Below are 17,745 nucleotides of genomic sequence, written 5' to 3'. Positions count from 1 at the left end.
CTACGGACCTGATTTCTTCCGAAAACAATGCTATATATAATATAATAATTTGAAAGGTATCCCTGTAAAGTGTGGATTTAAATAATGTTTAAGTGTGGGCCAGGGGAAAAAACATAGGTTCATTGATGTGCAAATGGATGTTTATTGTAAAATTTCAGAAATCTTTTTTTTTTTCAGAAAATCCTAGGTCTTAATACGTACAACATTCCATGCAAGATCAAGACAATATATAATTATCAACGTATTGAGACAGTATTGCAGTTCACATTAGAGAGAGAGGGAGACGGAGAGAGGGGTTACTAAACAGGGCAAGAATTTTAAAGAAAAAAATGCTGGTTAGTTGGTCAGTAAAAATTGGATTTTATTTCTGTAGACAAATGATGAGGTGACAATTAACTTTAAAAAATATGTGTTTACAAAGCATTGGTACTCAAAAACTCCCTGGCTGTTAGAAGATAACGATTTTTTCTCCAACCCCTGCCTTACCAGGTTAACCCCTGCTTTACTAGGTTAACCCCAGCCTTAGAAGGTTAACCTCAGCCTTATTAGGTTAACCCCAGCCTTAGTAGGTTAACCCCATCCTTACTAGGTTAACCCCAGCCTTACCAAGTTAACCCCAGCCTCACTAGGTTAACCCCAGCCTGATTATGTTACCCCAGCCTTACTAGGTTAACCCTAGCCTTACTAGGTTAACCCCAGCCTTACTAGATTATCCCCAGCCTTCCTATTTTAACCCCAGCCTTACTAGGTTAACCGGCCCTTATTATGTAACCCTAGCCTTATTAGATTAACCTCAGCCTCATTAGGTTAACCCCAGCCTTAGTAGGTTAACCCCATCATAACTAGGTTAACCCCAACCTTATTAGGTTAACCCAAGCCTTACCAGGTTAACCCCAGCCTTATTATGATACCCCAGCCTTAGTAGGTTAACCTCGGTCTTACTAGGTTAACCCCAGCTTTATTAGGCTAACCCCAGATTTATTAGGTTAACCCCAGCCTCCCTATTTTAACCCCAGCCTTATTAGGTTAACCCCAGCCTAACTAGGTTATCCCCAGCCTAACTAGGTTATCCCCAGCCTAACTAGGTTATCCCCAGCCTTCCTATTTTAACCCCAGCCTTATTAGGTTAACCATAGCTATATTATGTTACCCCAGCCTTATTAGGTTATAATTAGCCCCAGCCATATTACATGTATGTTACCCCAGCCTTACTAGGTTAACCTCAGCCTTACTAGGTTAACCCCAGCCTGATTAGGTTAACCCCAGATTTATTAGGTTAACTCCAGCCTTACTAGCTTAACCCCAGCCTTCCTATTGTAACCCCAGCCTTATTAGGTTAACCCCAGCCTTATTAGGTTAACCTCAGCCTCATTAGGTTAACCTCAGCTTCATTAGGTTAACCCCAGCCTTATTAGGTTAACCCCTGTCTTAGAAGGTAAACCCCATCCTTACTAGGTTAACCCCAGCCTTACCAGGTTAACCCCAACCTTACTAGGTTAACACCAGCCTGAATTATGTTACCCCAGCCTTACTAGGTATACCTCGGTCTTACTAGTTTAACCCCAGCCTTATTAGGCTAACCCCAGATTTATTAGGTTAATCACAGCCTCCCTATTTTAACCACAGCCTTATTAGGTTATCCCCAGCCTTACTAGGTTATCCCCAGCCTTACTAGGTTATACCCATGCAGCCTTACTTGGTTATCCCCAATCTTCCAATTAACCCCAGTCTTATTAGGTTAACCCAAGCCTTACTAGGTTAACCCCAGCCTTACTAGGTTATCCCCAGCCTTCCTATATTATCCCCAGCCTTATTTGGTTAACCCCAGCTTTAATATGTTATCCCCAGCCTTCCTATTTTAACCCCAGCCTTATTAGGTTAACCCCAGCCATATTATGTTACCCCAGCCTTATTAGGTTAACCCCAGCCATATTACATGTATGTTACCCTAGCCTTACTAGGTTAACCCCAGCCTTATTAGGTTAACCCCAGATTTATTAGGTTAACTCCAGCCTTACTAAGTTAACCCTAGCCTTCCTATTTTAACCCCAGCCTTATTAGGTTAACCCCAGCCTTACTAGGTTATCCCCAGCCTAACTAGGTTATCCACAACCTTACTAGGTTAACCCCAGCCTTACTAGGTTATCCCCAGCCTTCCTATTTTAACCCCAGCCTTATTAGGTTAACCCGAGCCTTACTAGGTTAACCCCCAGCCTTATTAGGTTAACCTCAACCTCATTAGGTTAACCCCAGCCTTATAAGGTTAACCCCAGTATTAGTAAGTAAACCCCATCCTTACTAGGTTAACCCCAGCCTTATTATGTTACCCCAGTCTTACTAGGTATATCTCGGTCTTACTATAGGTTAACCCCAGCCTTATTAGGCTAACCCCAGATTTATTAGGTTAACCCCAGCCTCCCTATTTTAACCCTAGCCTTATTAGGTTAACCCCAGCCTTACTAGGTTATCCCCAGCCTTACTAGGTTATACCCATGCAGCCTTACTTGGTTATCCCCAGCCTTCCTATTTTAACCCCAGCCTTACTAGGTTAACCCCAGCCTTATTATGTTACCCCAGCCTTGCTAGGTTAACCTCAGCCTTACTAGGTTCACCCCAGCCTTATTATGTTACCCCAGCCTTACTAGGTTAATCTCAACCTTACTAGGTTAACCCCAGCCTTATTATGTTACCCTAGCCTTACTAGGTTAACCCCAGCCTTATTAGGTTAACCACATCCTTACTAGGTTAACACCAACCTTATTAGGTTAACCCCAGCCTTACTAGGTTAACCTCAGCCTTACTAGGTTAACCTCAGCCTTACTAGGTTAACCCCAGGCTTATTAGGTTAACCCCAGCCTTATTAGGTTAACCCCATGCCCCAGAGCCTTTTTGGTCAGATGTTAATCCCCCGGGCCTACAAAAGCTTTTGTTGCTTTTTTGAACAAGATCGCTACTCTTTTAGGATCCTTAGATCCACTACAGTTAAAACTTTTAACTTTACAATTGTATAATCGTACACTTATGTACAGTTAACATTGAATATGGTATGTAATATACCTCCCTCGCCACTCAGATATCACTTAATGATAGGAGTTAAAATTCGTATTCAGGTTAAACATCTGGGCCAAAGAAAACCGGACAACCTTGCTCGTTGTCCTAAAATATCTGCTTGATATTCCTTAAAAAATCAACATGTATGCTGATTTAATTTTACCTCATGTTGAGCTTTATATTTGATAGCCAGAACGCGTTATACTGCATAAAAATAACAATCATTAAGTAGTTATCTATACTCCAAATGTGTACCTATTTTATCGGTCACATACACCCCCTAACTATTATGGTCACGTGAGAAAACTCTAACTCTAATACCGAGTCAACACAGGATATATCAAAAATAAGTAATAACCCTATTTCAGGTAAGCAAATTCGGTAAATATTGACAATTATACTATTTAATCAAGTACATGTAATTAAAATAAAATCTAAACATTCAGATGGATAATGATTGAATTTTTAAGCTTGATTGGAAATGATTGACTATAACTTTAATACAGTTATACAGTACATGTTTTTTTCCGCCCTCTGTATTTCAATGTTCATACTTAAGAATATCCTCTTAAAATAAAAAAAAAATACCTTGGTGGGCGTCTTCAAATGGGAGTTATCTTTCTTCTCATGGAAATTGACTCATATCTATATTTGTTGTCTCGTTGAAGATGTCTTCGGAGGAGAATGGTCACCCACAGTCCAGCCAGGACACGGACAGACATACTGTACCGATAGGATCTACCGGCCTCTCTATCAACCTCACGTACGTCAAAAGTCTCCTAGGTATCTTTGAAGCAGCCATGATAGTAAGTAATAGCTATGCAGGCATGCTTTTCGTCATAATTTCTTTATTTATCTTTTTTTCTTATTAATTTTCTCTAATTTTCAAGATAGGTGAAGAAGATTTACAAAATGTTCATTCAGTATTAATTAATACCCCCTAATTAGATTCAATATTTATAAAAGTCGGATAGTTAGCTATGCCATGTGGATTGTGTTTTTTTTTTTAAATTAATGCTGAACTTTATGTAGGTCACACGTTGAATTTTAATTAAGATAGTACAATTGCAGAATATCAGAAACTGTGTGTGGTTTATGATATCAAATTATACACAATTTTTAACACAACTATTAGGTTATATACAATTTTAACTTTTGATAGCAAAAGATGCAAAAATCACATCTTAAAATATACCCATTCCTAGGTTAGATTTTGAATTTTCTGTACTCATTTTTGGAAATTTTTATGAATATGGGAATATTTTTAAAAAGATTGTGAAATAAAAGATGTAAACATTTTTAAAAAGATGGTGATGTTCTAACTCTTTTTCGCTCAGATCCTTTCGCTCATCTGCTTGATATGTGCGGGAGCTGGGGCTAATTTAGCCTGTGATTACTCCTACGGGTCAAATTATGGATTCTATGAATTTGTGGCAGGCACTGTGTTCTTAACCGACTTCATCAACTACTTAATATTTGCCATTAGCATTGACGAAAAATGGTGTTTAAGATTGGTGCCCTGGCTCGTTTGGGTAAGAATTGAGAAATTACGGAGAACAATATTCTGCTCGCTAAAAGATTTTTTTCTTTTTAAGCAAATATTTTCTAATCAGAGGATGGAAATAAAAGTGAAATAAAGCAAATATAATATACCAAATGGGGTATATCAAACATACTTTTGTGATAAACTTTTATAGGAAATTTCCGAGAGTTAAAGAGAAATGCTTCACCAAATATTTGATGGATTTTTAAGACATCTCATTTAAAATATGGTTTCAGTATTGATCTAAAGCTATCTTTTACAGCATTTTGTCGTGGGTGTGATCTTCACGTTTTTGTTTTTCGTTGCGTCCATTGTGATGGTTTCCCATATCTGTGGACGAGGAGGGTACGCAGCGGCAGCGGTGTGTATTTAGTCTATCCCCCCCCCCCCTTGTATATATTGGCTTAATAATCCTCCATCACGATTTCTTTCAAGATGTTTTGGCAATTTTATGCTGTAAAGATTAAAAATCTTGTTATACGGAACAAGTAATGGAACAAGTAATTTCTATTGTAAATTATTCAAAATAAATAAAGTAGTATGTGAATATATTATAGAGAGAGAGCATCAAGAGGGATTTTTTAAAAAATATATATATGCTTATCCGTTTTCTTATTGTTTTTTCCGTAATTACTAATTACATGTACAATACTTTTTAATAATGTACATATCATATTCTAAAATACAATATATTTGTTTTGACTCACATTTGCAGGTATTTGGTTTTATAGCCACTATAGTGTCGGGGGTTGACACCTTCTTCTGTTTACTTTCTCTCCGTCGGGACCATTCTCCCACCGACAACAAGTTCCTCAACATTCTGGGGGTCCCTCATTCGAGCAGCGCGTCCCCCCAAAGTCCACAGTACGACTCTGAGAGTGTTCCAGAATCTTCCAAGTATTGAGAGGAGGTTGTTTATTCTAGTATATGTTGAGCAAGAAACCAATGAAAAAAAACTTTCTGTCGGTGGTTGTGTAAGAAAGAGCCTATGTTTTGAGGATCGCTGTTGTCAAACTATAGCATAAGATGTGAATGAATTGGTATTTCGGGTATTATTATGATGTGACTACGGTTGATATGTATATCTGTTTGAGTAGATTTTATAACAGGAACATTTTTTGGTTGAAGTAAGATGAAAAAGAAAGCCCCGACTTAATTGGCAGTAATTTGTAAATTTTTATATAAATTGAAGTAATACTCATATATCTTTATCAATCATGTCCATAATTGTGAAATATAAGATTGCCAAAAACCATTTTTTGGATAATTCACAGAGAAATAAACAATTTTTAATCAGGAAAAAAGTATGATATTTTACCCCACTTTCAACTCATACTCAAGAGCCTCTCATCTATCGTCATTATGTCTGTTTTGTTGACATGAATTACATGTATCTCTGACAGGACCAGGAAGTGTAAAATTCTGCTTTTTGTTATAAGGACTTTTTTGTTATGAGGGCTTCAGGATAGAGTCATAGATGCCTTGCCGACGACAATTTTAAAGAAAATCACCCGTTTCTATTTATAGATATACATTTTTATTCAAGTTCAACCTTAGCTGCAGATCTGTAATTCTCTGGATGAAAAAAATCGGATAGACAAACCAGATCTCTGGTTTGTCTATCCGATTTTTTTCATCCAGAGAGCTACATATCTGCATCTAGTTCAACCTATTCAATATCATTTGTGAACGAGTGTTATATTTTCATATGTTCAACTATGTCAATAACAACCATTTTACATGTTCATTACTCTAACTTTCGAGACATGAGACTAAGAAAATCAGTAAAAATAAAACAAGTAGCTATGAATTTTAAAATTTCAGTGGAATCGTTTGGAACTGTCATTTTCCGAGATATTTTCAAAGTGTAACGTGTATATCAAAACTTTCTAAAATTATGTTTATTTCAAAAAATAACAATGAAATGTGGAAAAAGATAAACAAGGAATAAAAGGCATAATTGGAAAATGTTCGAACTCGGAATTACCAGGCATATGTTCCGTTGTAACGTAGAATATTGACCCGGGTTGAAAATTGGTACGTGCTTTTTCTCCGTTGAAAATTGAGACCAAAAGTCGTGAAATTTAACCCCGGGGTCATTTTTCAACATCTTGGTATTTTTTTTTCTTCAAAACTTTGAGAACCTCTACACGTCGTCAAAAATTGACTCTCTTGAAAATTGAGTCTAACTACAGAGTTTTGAACTGTCTTTGAAGTAGAAATTTATTTTACACTATTTACGAGTAAAGATCTGTATCTATTCATTAATGTTTCAGTTTCAAAATTTTCATTTTTCCCCTGAATTTTTTTTTATACAACGTGCTGATGGAGTCGCAGATACGTTAACACTCTTTATGGAGAACCCGCGGTGTATTTTCTAGACTACCATGTGTAACACTAAGATTCTGTTCTGAATAAACTGATATTCTTAGAACTTAATTGCAGGGAATTCTGGGAAACGATTCCATGTCAAACTCAGAGATAAGTTATTTTTAAAATTGATAGTAAAAAACAACTAGCTTTTTAAAACAATCTTTCGGGCCTTTCCAGCAAGCTCGGCACGTGTAACGCAAGCGTTCCTGACAATCGACCCATAAATGAAGGGGAACCTCTAAACTACATGTAGTCTGGAGCTAAACTTCATTGAATACAATGTACGATATAATCTACAGTATACCACATATTAGACAATCAACTCTGTTACTTTAATTGATGGGAAGGGATTCCCATTTTGTACAAAATTTTAACATCCGGGGATGAAAAAAATTTCCGAGTTTGCCGGAAAGGTCAGAGGAGATGCGATTGCTGCAAAACAGTTATTTTAAACTAGGTGCTCATTAGTTCTACCGATTTCTTAAAATTATGGCATTTTCCACCTGATTATTAAAATTACAGTGAAGGACAGATTGCTTAAAGTACAGCGATGTCATTACCGACTTCAAACCCACTCAAGACTCAGTTACCATTCTGAATTGAGAGCCCCCCCCCCCCCCCCCCCCCGTCAGCACTGTCTTCTTATTAGTAATTAATGTGTGAAAAATGAAGATAGCGGATAGCAATCAACCTCATAAATCCAGTAAACAAAACGAATCATGAATAGGCCTGGAAACACCAGAAGTGGGATCAGGTGCCTAGGAGGAGTAAGCATCATCAGTCGGTCGGTCACACCCGCCCTGAGTCATATATGTAATGATCAGGTATATGGAGTACTCCGTAGTCAAATTAAGTATAAAAGCAGTGGCCTAACAATTGGTAAGAGTCATTAGAATTGCGAAAAGCTGGCTTTTAACGGGGTTGTTGAAATCCTTGTAACATCAACTTATTTGTCAGTAGCTTGCCTCGGTTTAAAAACTGTTCGTACTCAGAGCATGTTCTTGAGTATCGAATAAGATATGAGACATAAACACCATATGCAGGTGATTGTGGAATATTGCTACACAAATAAGGGAAGATGACGATGGAAAATCTGAAATCATCCTGTTTGTCATACACTTTAGTTATAAATTGGCCATTATTGTTTATAGTCAGTAAAACATCAAAATATGAAACATATGTGACAGACTCTGTAGTGTCTTTTATTTCGAGTTCACTGGGATATGTCGAATCAACATTTGATAAATCGTCATCAATATATCTGAATGTCGAGTTGAAGTCCAGTGCAAGTGTTTTCTTCTTCTCATGTAGAAGGTTTTGAATAAATTCTGCTTCATAGGAATATAAAAACAGGTCGACAAATAAAGGAGCGCAATAAGTGCCCATGGAAATGTTGGAAGATCTGGCTTCGGGGCCATAAAACTTAGATGAGCTCACTTTTGATCTCAGTCTCACTTTTCCACTATAAATTCCTTTATAAAAGAGAGACTCCAAAGACTGCATATATATTGTCAATGGTGAACTGTAGCATCTTTTAGTATCAACTTCAGAGTACCTGTGTGAAGAAGCAGAATGATTTTTAACAAAGTAATTTTGTAGATGATAATTACAAGATATAAAATTAACGAGTTCCATTTGTATTGAGGAAGCATTTGTCCTTGATGTCAAAAAGACTGCTCTTTAATTTATCGAGAGGAATGACGTTATAAAGCGTAGAAAAGTCATATGTTTTGATGTTTAAAAGTTTTGAGATATTTTAAAATTTTCCAAAAGTTTATTTGGGGTTCTTTAGAATCCACATTTGATTACGCCACATCTTGAATAGAACAATACGTCTGAAGTTTCTCCTTTACAGCAGTAAATATTCTGGTGAGGAGTAAGGATAGGGGCTAAAACTGAACATTTACTTGACCCTGCAAAATAAAATATCTTCCTTGGTAAGGATTTTTTTGAGTTAAACGATTCAGCAAATTAAACCAATGTTCAGGAATATAATTCTTCCGTGTTTTATAATGGCTACAGCTCTAGCTCACCCATTTTTTTAAAAAGTTGGGCTTGTTTTGTTATATAATGATTAAAAAAAAACATTACCATATTTTAAACTACTCATGAATATGTTTAACCCATGTAAAAAAAAAAAATAATAAGCGTATAAGATTGATATTTATTTCATTACTTTAAACGTAATCTCATTCGAAATTGGTAATAAAATGAACATTTTCGCAGTTTTTATCTGTAACACCCACCCACCCCCTTTGAAACAACAAAAGCTTTGGTATGAATTTGTTACATAATAATTCATTATACCTGTAAAAAGGAATTTTCACCGGGGGGGGGGGGGGGGGGGTTAAAAGATTTTCCGTTTTCAATTGATTTCTTTAGTGAAAGGCAAGTTTTATCAAAATTAGAGTTATCTCTCTTTGTTTTCCCAAATATGGTATGTTTTGTGGAAATTCATATAAATATCAATATATAAACGTAAAATATCATTTAAATATATTTAACTTTTGAAAATTAACTTAATTGGAGATAGACAGCACAACAATGCTATCATTCGCAGTTCTTTGTATATTTATTTCTCCTTTAACCGATAATTCATACATGCAAGACTTTGAAGACATTTTTATCATTAATTTTCCCGTTTAATATGAAGTAATGGTGTCGTTTTCTAAATAATGAATGATAAGATTGCCGTGTACTCATTATATGAATTTGCTTTAATTCATGATTTAGTAAAGGACAATGGTATCTTCATTCTTCGTGTTTTCTTTGTTTTAAACTGCAACTACAGCTAAATATTTCATGTACTTTTTAGTTTGAAAAAAAAAAAATATTGAATTTCTTGTAATTTTTTCTCATTGTTTAATCATTCTCATTTTCAAACAGTTTATTAATATTACACAAATTTACATGTAATTGTTGTGTAGAATCATTGATCAATCCTTTATAAATGAATAACACATACATTTGTAGCTATAAAATCAGATTTGCTAGGAGTCAGTAGTTTAAGTGAAGATGTTTACAGATTGTGTTACATCACACTTCATTTATATAATGGCAGGAAACTAAGGCGACAAATGGCCCCCCTTGTATCAGCTCACTGGTTTTATCTTAATAAACTCCTCGACTTTATTTCTATTTTAAATTGGATTTCTGATTAAATGACATGGAGACTGTTTTTGAGCGCCTGGGGACGTGATTTGTCGCACTTTTCTGTACAACATCGACACCTTCATTATCTGTTATCGCCTTCTATCTACAGGTAGATACTTGGTAAGGTGAGGGTGGACCACGCCCTCCTAACCCGGCTCAACAGCGCGGGAACCGGTATTGTCATGTTACATACACAAAATGTCAAGTGTCGTTCGCGCATTTTCACGACAAAAGTATCATTTTCCACAAAATCTTACATGGTGTATTACTGTTAAACAGGTTCTAACTTTAACTGTAATGTGTCTTTCTGTATAACTCTGGCTTTCATAAGAAATATTCTTTTATTTAAGAAAATATAGTTTCTCCTTTGTTTTACTAATATGTATCACATTTGTGCGCTAATACATAAATGTCGTACATGTACATGTAAGTCTCCTGTCCCAATAATTAGAACTCTGCGTAAATTTCATTAATCAATACAAATACAAAGCAACATAAGGTGCATTTTTGAGAATTTAATTTTGCTGTTAAAATGTGCTATTTTGATAAATTTTTATCTAATTTAAACTTTTTGATCAATTTGACGTAAATAAAGTATTAAATTGTTTCAGAAGAAAGATTTCTGTACGATCGAATATATAGTATTATATAAGAAATCAGTATTGTACAGGGCGGCAATAATGTAGTTCCGCTTCAATCAAAGCTTATAAATAATTCTTCCATCGCTAAAATGAACAACAGAAGTTTTTAAACGTTCTTTTTTCCTGTCTTTGAAATAGTTTATTATAATTTTGCAGTAAAAATTTCGGACATCAAAGTTGCAGCTCATATTGCTTTAATAATCAGAAGTCATTTTTAAATAAATAATCTCATGAAGAACAGTATGATTTTGATTTATCGTAACAGCTAAGATGTAAAAATATTTATAAACGTATTGATATTTTTGATAAAACATGAAAGGTATTTGGAATTCTACAATAAATAAAACCCATGGCATAAGCCATATTGCACATCTTAGTTTATTGGATGGATGTAAAAAGAAATTTTTAATATGGCATGTAGTAAAATTAAGAGTAGAAATGAGACATTTCTTTCTCTCTTATTAACTTTTAATATTTTTTGGTTGTGTACAACTTAACAAGCTTACGAACGTACTTTTATATTTTAAATGGAGAATTATTTCAATGATTTTACATTTCTAAAAAATGTAAAATGTGTAGCAGATTAGTTTCAGAGTATTCTCATTGTTCCTTTTCCAACATCAGTGTACTGGTACATAACTCTTTGATAAGAACTAGTCAGTAAATTTGTCACTGGAAATATTACAGCTTAGGTTTATATATCAATAAACATAGATTTAAAAAATGATGAACACTCAGTTCATTATAACTTGATTTGATAATGCTAACCCATTGTAAAAATTTTCCGGTGGCTGACTTTTCTCACTGCCGATTCCCTAGTCCCGCCCACGAGGCAGGTTAAATCGAAGCGCAACCAATGGAAATTAACACCTCGAAAAACAGCGGAGTAAAAAGTGCGCATTCTCCAAAATATTTTAATCAGTTTGTAGTGTGCTTTTGTCGGAATTTTATGTCAGAGGAATTTTAATTTAATTAAAAGTGAACGACTCAACAAGAAAAATGGATTTAACATGCCGCACCGAGAGAAAATTTGACTCGCCTGTGGCAAAGCTATCGCAAAAAGCCAATGCATTTTCAATAGACTCTTTGCTGGCACAGAAAGTTCCTAAACAAATGCAAGTTTCGGCATTCGATGGACTTAATTCAGTATCAGCGGTAACGGGAACTTCTAACCCCAAACATGCTGATTTACCACCAGGTAATATAGAAACTTTGTGTAGAATATAAAGTATTTCAATAAATTGTTCAAAGAATATTTTATAAGCAAGAATTATTAAATATATCAAAAGTGTTAAATGATTTGTTAAAAATTCAACATGGAACTTAAAGAAATTAAGTTGTAACTGGGGGAAAAATAGTTTCATTCATTTTCCATATAGGCGATATAAATGACGACAATTTACCCTGCGAGTCCTTTGAAGCGAAACACCCCAGCCCGTCTGTTTCCCCCCGATCTTCGGACAGTGGTTCTCCGGTCATTCCTATTGACCACTACTCCGAAGAGTGTCCAGAATTAGCGGACGTCAGGTGCCGATTGGAATCTAGGGATCTCTGGAAAAAGTTCCACGAACTGGGCACGGAGATGATAATTACCAAGTCTGGGAGGTTTGTAGTATACTTTTAATTTTTCCCAAATATTTTGCGCAAAAAGGAATTAAATAGTGCTCAGAAGGAAGAAATGTTTCTTTTTTTTTTTCAAAGAAATGATGCTAAAATAGTTATTTCATTTAAACTTTAAAAAAAAAACTCATGGCATTTCAGCAACATAAATTTTGAAGCTGAAAAGCGATGCATGAAAATAATTTTTTAAAAATTGAGTTTATTAGTGAAGATAATAAACGGTATTGTAAAAGTCAATTATCTTCCAACAAGGCTGTAAAGCTGAGAGAAAAAAATAAACGATTGTTTCAAGTTTGTTAAATAGTAATTAAACATTTTTATGACCACAAAAACAAATTCTTAAACCGTTAAGATACATATGTAATTGATTTTTAAACGAAGCATAAAAATGTTATTGACACTTTTTATGGAATGTTGATTTGAGGCCCCTGGCCAAAAAAGACTTGTTTGTGTAAGGTGACATTGACAACGAATGCATAAGATGCTGAGATGATATCTGTAAAATTCTCGGCAGTGGTGTCAAATTTTACAACACAATTCATGTATTATCTTTTATGACTTCAAATTTATTTTGATAAAGTACAGCATGGGTTATACCAAACGAAAGAACCAATCTCATTCGGTGTTAGTCAGAGACGAACTCAAGATACGTTTCTCTTATCATGTATATTTTGCCAAAATTACTCGGACTTGAAAAAAATGTTTGTTCCACGCAGCGAAATAGATATCATTTAATACGATTGTTATTTGTAAGAACAATGAAAAGATATTAAACGTGATAATTAACACGTCAACAGATCCAAGTGTTAACTTGGTCTTATCATTCTTAGACAAAGGCCGCATTCATTAAGACTATTAAGCCGGTCATTTGTTGATAGGCAGAATAAAAACAGATATCATCAGCTATTCAACTACTAAGAAGCATTTTGATCGATTGCAGGATTCCAAAAAGCAGGAATTGGTCGTCTTTGTTGTCGGGGCAGGTAGCGCCTGTACCTTGTCAACGCCAGGGTCCCGTCTCAGAAGGTTACAAAATAAACTGCTCATTGCACAACAAGAACCTGTTTTGTTTTCGCTTTCAACATGAAAAGCTCTAAGTTTGTTTCAAATTTGCGGTGCTCAGTGGAAGGTTAGAGATGTCAACACAGGAATAAAGATACAATCTAAGCTATAATCATTACAGAAAACGCGATACCGCTCATCTCATAACAAAACATTTACTTGCACTGCCAACCCGAATTGAGTTTGTCTACCTAGCATGTAATGACTTGGTCTATTTTAGCCCAGAACATTATACTGAGGTTAAATCTCCGCACCCCCTTTCCAAAGATGTGGTGTCGTGCACAAAACTGTCATTTACAAATTAGATCGAACTAAAACGAGTTCCATCACGCAAGGCTAACACCCGATCTCCCCTGACCTCCCATCACTCTCGGAGGAGGATAGTAGTTAGTGTGACCGCCGAACGGATAGAGTTTTGGTTTATGGGTAGAGGCGGGACGTGTGAGCATTTGTCTTATGTTTTTGTAAAGAGCTGAAGTTTTAAGTAGCGAAACGGGTGATATAAGACACGGATGCCAAGATGAAATTTACATCTCTAATTAGGGGAACAGAATTGTGTGTAGCAAGATAATGGGAGTATATGCTGTCCTGGTTTGCTTACTATAATTATAAAGTTTGTCTATTTCTTTCAGACGTATGTTCCCGACATTACGCGTGTCCTTCAACGGGCTAGAGAGTGACCAGGAATATATTGTTGCCATGGATATTGTTCCAGTTGATAACAAGCGATACAGATATGCCTATCACCGATCAACCTGGCTGGTGGCGGGAAAAGCAGACCCTCCCGTTCCCTCCAACATCTATGTTCATCCAGATTCCGTTTTTACTGGCGCACAGCTTCAAAAGCAGACGATTTCGTTCGAAAAACTGAAGCTGACCAATAATGTTCTGGACAAAGCTGGACATGTACGTTGTATTTTATAAATTGGACATGATTTTTATTATTATTATTTTTTTGACTTTTAATGTGCATATTGTTTTAATATTTAAATTGTAGATCATTTTAAATTCCATGCACAAATACCAGCCTCGAATTCACATCATCCGAAAAACAGCCACGACACCCAATCCCCTAACATCACTGAAATCAACGGAACACAAAACGTTCGTCTTCTCAGAAACTGGTTTCATTGCTGTCACGGCCTACCAAAACCAACTGGTATGAATTAACGAATCGAAAAAGTATTTAGAATTTTAAATTCAAATGCTAATTCATAACATTTTTTTCATCATTTATTCTGATCGCTCTTTTTTTTTTTTAGATTACAAAGTTGAAAATAGACAGCAACCCTTTTGCAAAAGGCTTTCGAGATTCGAGTCGTTTGTCAGACATAGAAAGGTAAAAATATTTCTTTTTGAATTCTTTTACAGCATTCATACGTGTTTCAAAAAATATTGTTTAACATATCATATTATGGTAAAAATACAAAAAAAATATTTTGTTTTCTAGGGAAACAATGGAAAGCCTGCTAAATGGACAATCACACTCAAATATAACAGCAATGAACGAGGAACTTCACAAACAAAGACAGACAATATTTAGAGGTTTGGGAGGTAGGTCATTTCAGACATATTTTTCTACAAATATGAATAACATATGAACATATATAAGTATGATTCGCAGGAATTTGATGATTAACATTACATAGTCTTTTATTAAAATAACGATTCCATTTTTTTAAATTATCGTTTTCAGATTCCGAGCTTGCCCTGTCGCTGTTGCATGGAGCCAATTTGGTGGCTGGGTCCACTACAGCAAGTCAGTCTTTAGGAAACATGGCCAGCAGGAGATTATCCCTTCCTCTATCCCCTCTCTATTACGGCGCAGCTTTACCCAATCAGGAATTTTTACGTCATCAATTGTTCAACCAATCAACATCGTCATCCATTCTATTATCGACACACAGATATCACCCATATCTGAAATAGAAATACATTTAGAAGAAAAAAAAAATTATGTACGAATAAAATGCAATGTATAAAGTGATTAACGTGAAGGTAAAATGGAGGCTTTTATAAGCTGTTGGTGCTGTACATGTTCACATTATGTAAATACAAAAATCAATTGTTGAATATTCTAGTCATATGATTTTATGGTCATAAAAATAAATTACATTTAAAATATCTTTCAGCTCACTTGTTTACTTGAATGGCTTTGAGTTGCATTTCACATGCATGATGTTACTCTGAGAATTATCCGAATGAGCATGTCTCCGTAATAGTGTATGTGCGTGGGTGTATTTCCATCTATGGTCTATGATTGAAGAATGTTTTTCCTTGCATTTAAAATGATTAACTCTTTACTATCTTTACAGAAAAAAGAGTAAACTCACTCAGCGAAATATCACCCTTTATTACATTCGTTGAATAAAATTGATATTTTTACTCGGTGAAAATTACACAATGTGAAAAATAACAGTTGAAGTAAGTGTATCAAATGTACAGTGTCACATGGCAGCAAAGTTCCAAAAAACCAAAGGAAATGTAATAAACAGAAAATTCGATGTATTGTCGTTGGATATATGAATTTCACTCATGAGACACTTTTTTTTCTTTTACATCTGCTTTGCTCTCGTGAAAATATAAATCCGTCCGCACCTCGTGAAATTCATATCTAACTACAAAAGATGTTATTATTGAACATTTGAAAGTTTATTAGATTATGAATCAAAGATATTTATAAGTAAATATAATGATATTAAGCAATTGATTAAAGTTTCTTCAGACTATTACAGCTCTGGGATTTAAACCAAATCTATTACAAAATTAAAGGCAAATTTAACGAAAAATCCTGTATACAGCGGTGAAAGATTTTCTTTCAAACAAAAACAAGTGTCTGTGTTCAAATTGTCGCATTTATAGTTTAATTACAAGAAATTATTTCCTCGACAAATCTCGTATGTCAATCATCTTCTCATGAGTACATTAAATATTCTTTCCCACAAAAGCATGTTTTCAGCTTTTTGTTACGTCAGCTGGTACCGGATGATTGTAATCGTTTGCACATATAAGTAACAAGAATACGCTCAAAAATATCGAGCTCTATAGCTCTGGTGAAGAACATACTTGATTAGATAATTGAAATGTGTGATGCACCCTAAACTGAAAGCTGCTGAACCCAAGAATAGAATATTAATAAAAAATATGATTGATCTTGAGTTATCATGAAGTTTCCGCTAAGGTCTAGATCTAGTAAATGAAAAGTGCCCAAAGAGCCCTCAAATTTGAGAAACGAATTCCTTTAATCCATAACAATTATAACTTAATAAATTAAGGTGTGTCGGGACATAATTTTTACGTAAAGTCAACAACAACAAAAAATTAAACTGCCCTTTTCAATGACAAATGAAGTTTTTCTCCATCTCGGACAAAGGAAATGTATCAATAATGCCTACAGTCTCTCAGAAAACGGTTTTACATATCTTCTTGACCTCTTCTTTAAAATGATATTAAGGACAGGTGACAAAAACTTTTGTCAAAAAATTTGAAAATAACAACTTGAGTCATGTTTATATGAGTAAAATGAACACTCGTTTTACCGCGTAGTTTTTGATTTTTCATTCAAAGTTTCACAATAATGGGATTTGAAGTGAAAAAAATTGTATAGATTCATAAGGATGGTTGCAGAAAGTAGAAATTTGGACATCATAGAAGGTTTACAATTTCTTAATATTTTAGAATTTTATTATTTGCATCATTTGCAACAAAAATAGGCCCAAAAATATATACATTGTACCAATCCAGGCATCCCTTTTTTTGTTTGTATCATCTGTCCTTAAATTGAATACAGATATCGGGAGTTACTTTTAACATGTATTCAAACTGAATTCCATGAAAATGCGTCATTTTCTACATAATTCTGTTATAGCCATAAAGTACGGGAAAAAAGTAATGGATATAAATAATCATGGATCTAGCACCAAAAAGACAGTCTAAACTCATTTACTAAATCTTGACCTTAAGTTTATATCCCGAAAGAGGTACATATTTTACAAAGCTGGTTTACCGAGAACTTAAAAGGATACACAGATAAATGCTTGAAACTTAATTGTTAAAAAAAAAATTTATATTTGTATTTTATTATAGGCTTAAATAATTTTTTCAGAGCACACGAATTGAAATCAATATACAGCACTTATACATATACGTATTTACCAACGATACGAAAAATAAAACTGTTTAATTTTTGTGAAGCCCTGTCCCGTCTTCATGACAAAAGGAAGGGTTTGAATGTCAATGATGAGCAAAGTAAATGGGGAGAATCTAGCACTATACTTCTTAACCTTATATACTTACAATTCT

At 34.7% G+C, this 17,745-nt stretch overlaps 2 protein-coding genes across 3 annotated transcripts; both read left to right on the top strand.

The window, feature by feature from the left end:
* Positions 1 to 226: 226 nt before the first annotated feature.
* LOC133197514 (CKLF-like MARVEL transmembrane domain-containing protein 4) lies at positions 227 to 5,999 on the top strand. Of its 2 annotated transcripts, none has more exons than XM_061333589.1 (5): positions 227 to 335; positions 3,720 to 3,857; positions 4,389 to 4,583; positions 4,857 to 4,955; positions 5,310 to 5,999. In XM_061333589.1, exons 1-5 carry the CDS (start codon positions 330 to 332, stop codon positions 5,496 to 5,498), a joined length of 627 nt encoding a protein of 208 aa, XP_061189573.1. In that variant the 5' UTR covers positions 227 to 329; the 3' UTR covers positions 5,499 to 5,999. The 2 variants fall into 2 exon arrangements, with proteins under 2 accessions (XP_061189573.1, XP_061189574.1); XM_061333590.1 differs by lacking the exon at positions 227 to 335 and adding an exon at positions 3,363 to 3,419 and having other exon boundaries at positions 5,310 to 5,998.
* Positions 6,000 to 11,663: 5,664 nt separating this feature from the next.
* Positions 11,664 to 15,439, top strand: LOC133197513 (T-box transcription factor TBX20-like). The gene is made up of 7 exons (XM_061333587.1): positions 11,664 to 11,959; positions 12,141 to 12,366; positions 14,076 to 14,349; positions 14,441 to 14,602; positions 14,706 to 14,782; positions 14,894 to 14,997; positions 15,140 to 15,439. Exons 1-7 carry the CDS (start codon positions 11,761 to 11,763, stop codon positions 15,370 to 15,372), a joined length of 1,275 nt encoding a protein of 424 aa, XP_061189571.1. The 5' UTR covers positions 11,664 to 11,760; the 3' UTR covers positions 15,373 to 15,439.
* The last annotated feature ends 2,306 nt before the right edge of the window (positions 15,440 to 17,745 follow it).

The sequence above is a fragment of the Saccostrea echinata genome, unplaced genomic scaffold (assembly GCF_033153115.1).
Source record: "Saccostrea echinata isolate AGI-Se365-2 ecotype Australia unplaced genomic scaffold, CSIRO_AGI_Sech_v1 ptg000030l, whole genome shotgun sequence".
NCBI lineage: Eukaryota > Metazoa > Mollusca > Bivalvia > Ostreida > Ostreidae > Saccostrea > Saccostrea echinata.
This window is presented reverse-complemented; position numbering and strand designations above follow the sequence as displayed.

Excerpts from the sequence above, each read along its gene's own strand:
- LOC133197514 (XM_061333589.1), top strand. Across the intron at positions 3,858-4,388 it reads TCTTTGAAGCAGCCATGATA|ATCCTTTCGCTCATCTGCTT; the intron begins GTAAGTAATAGC and ends TTTTTCGCTCAG. Across the intron at positions 4,584-4,856 it reads TGGTGCCCTGGCTCGTTTGG|CATTTTGTCGTGGGTGTGAT; the intron begins GTAAGAATTGAG and ends TATCTTTTACAG.
- LOC133197513 (XM_061333587.1), top strand. The coding sequence starts at position 11,761 with ATGGATTTAACATGCCGCACCGAGAGAAAATTTGACTCGCCTGTGGCA. Across the intron at positions 14,603-14,705 it reads CGGCCTACCAAAACCAACTG|ATTACAAAGTTGAAAATAGA; the intron begins GTATGAATTAAC and ends TTTTTTTTTTAG. Across the intron at positions 14,998-15,139 it reads AATATTTAGAGGTTTGGGAG|ATTCCGAGCTTGCCCTGTCG; the intron begins GTAGGTCATTTC and ends TATCGTTTTCAG.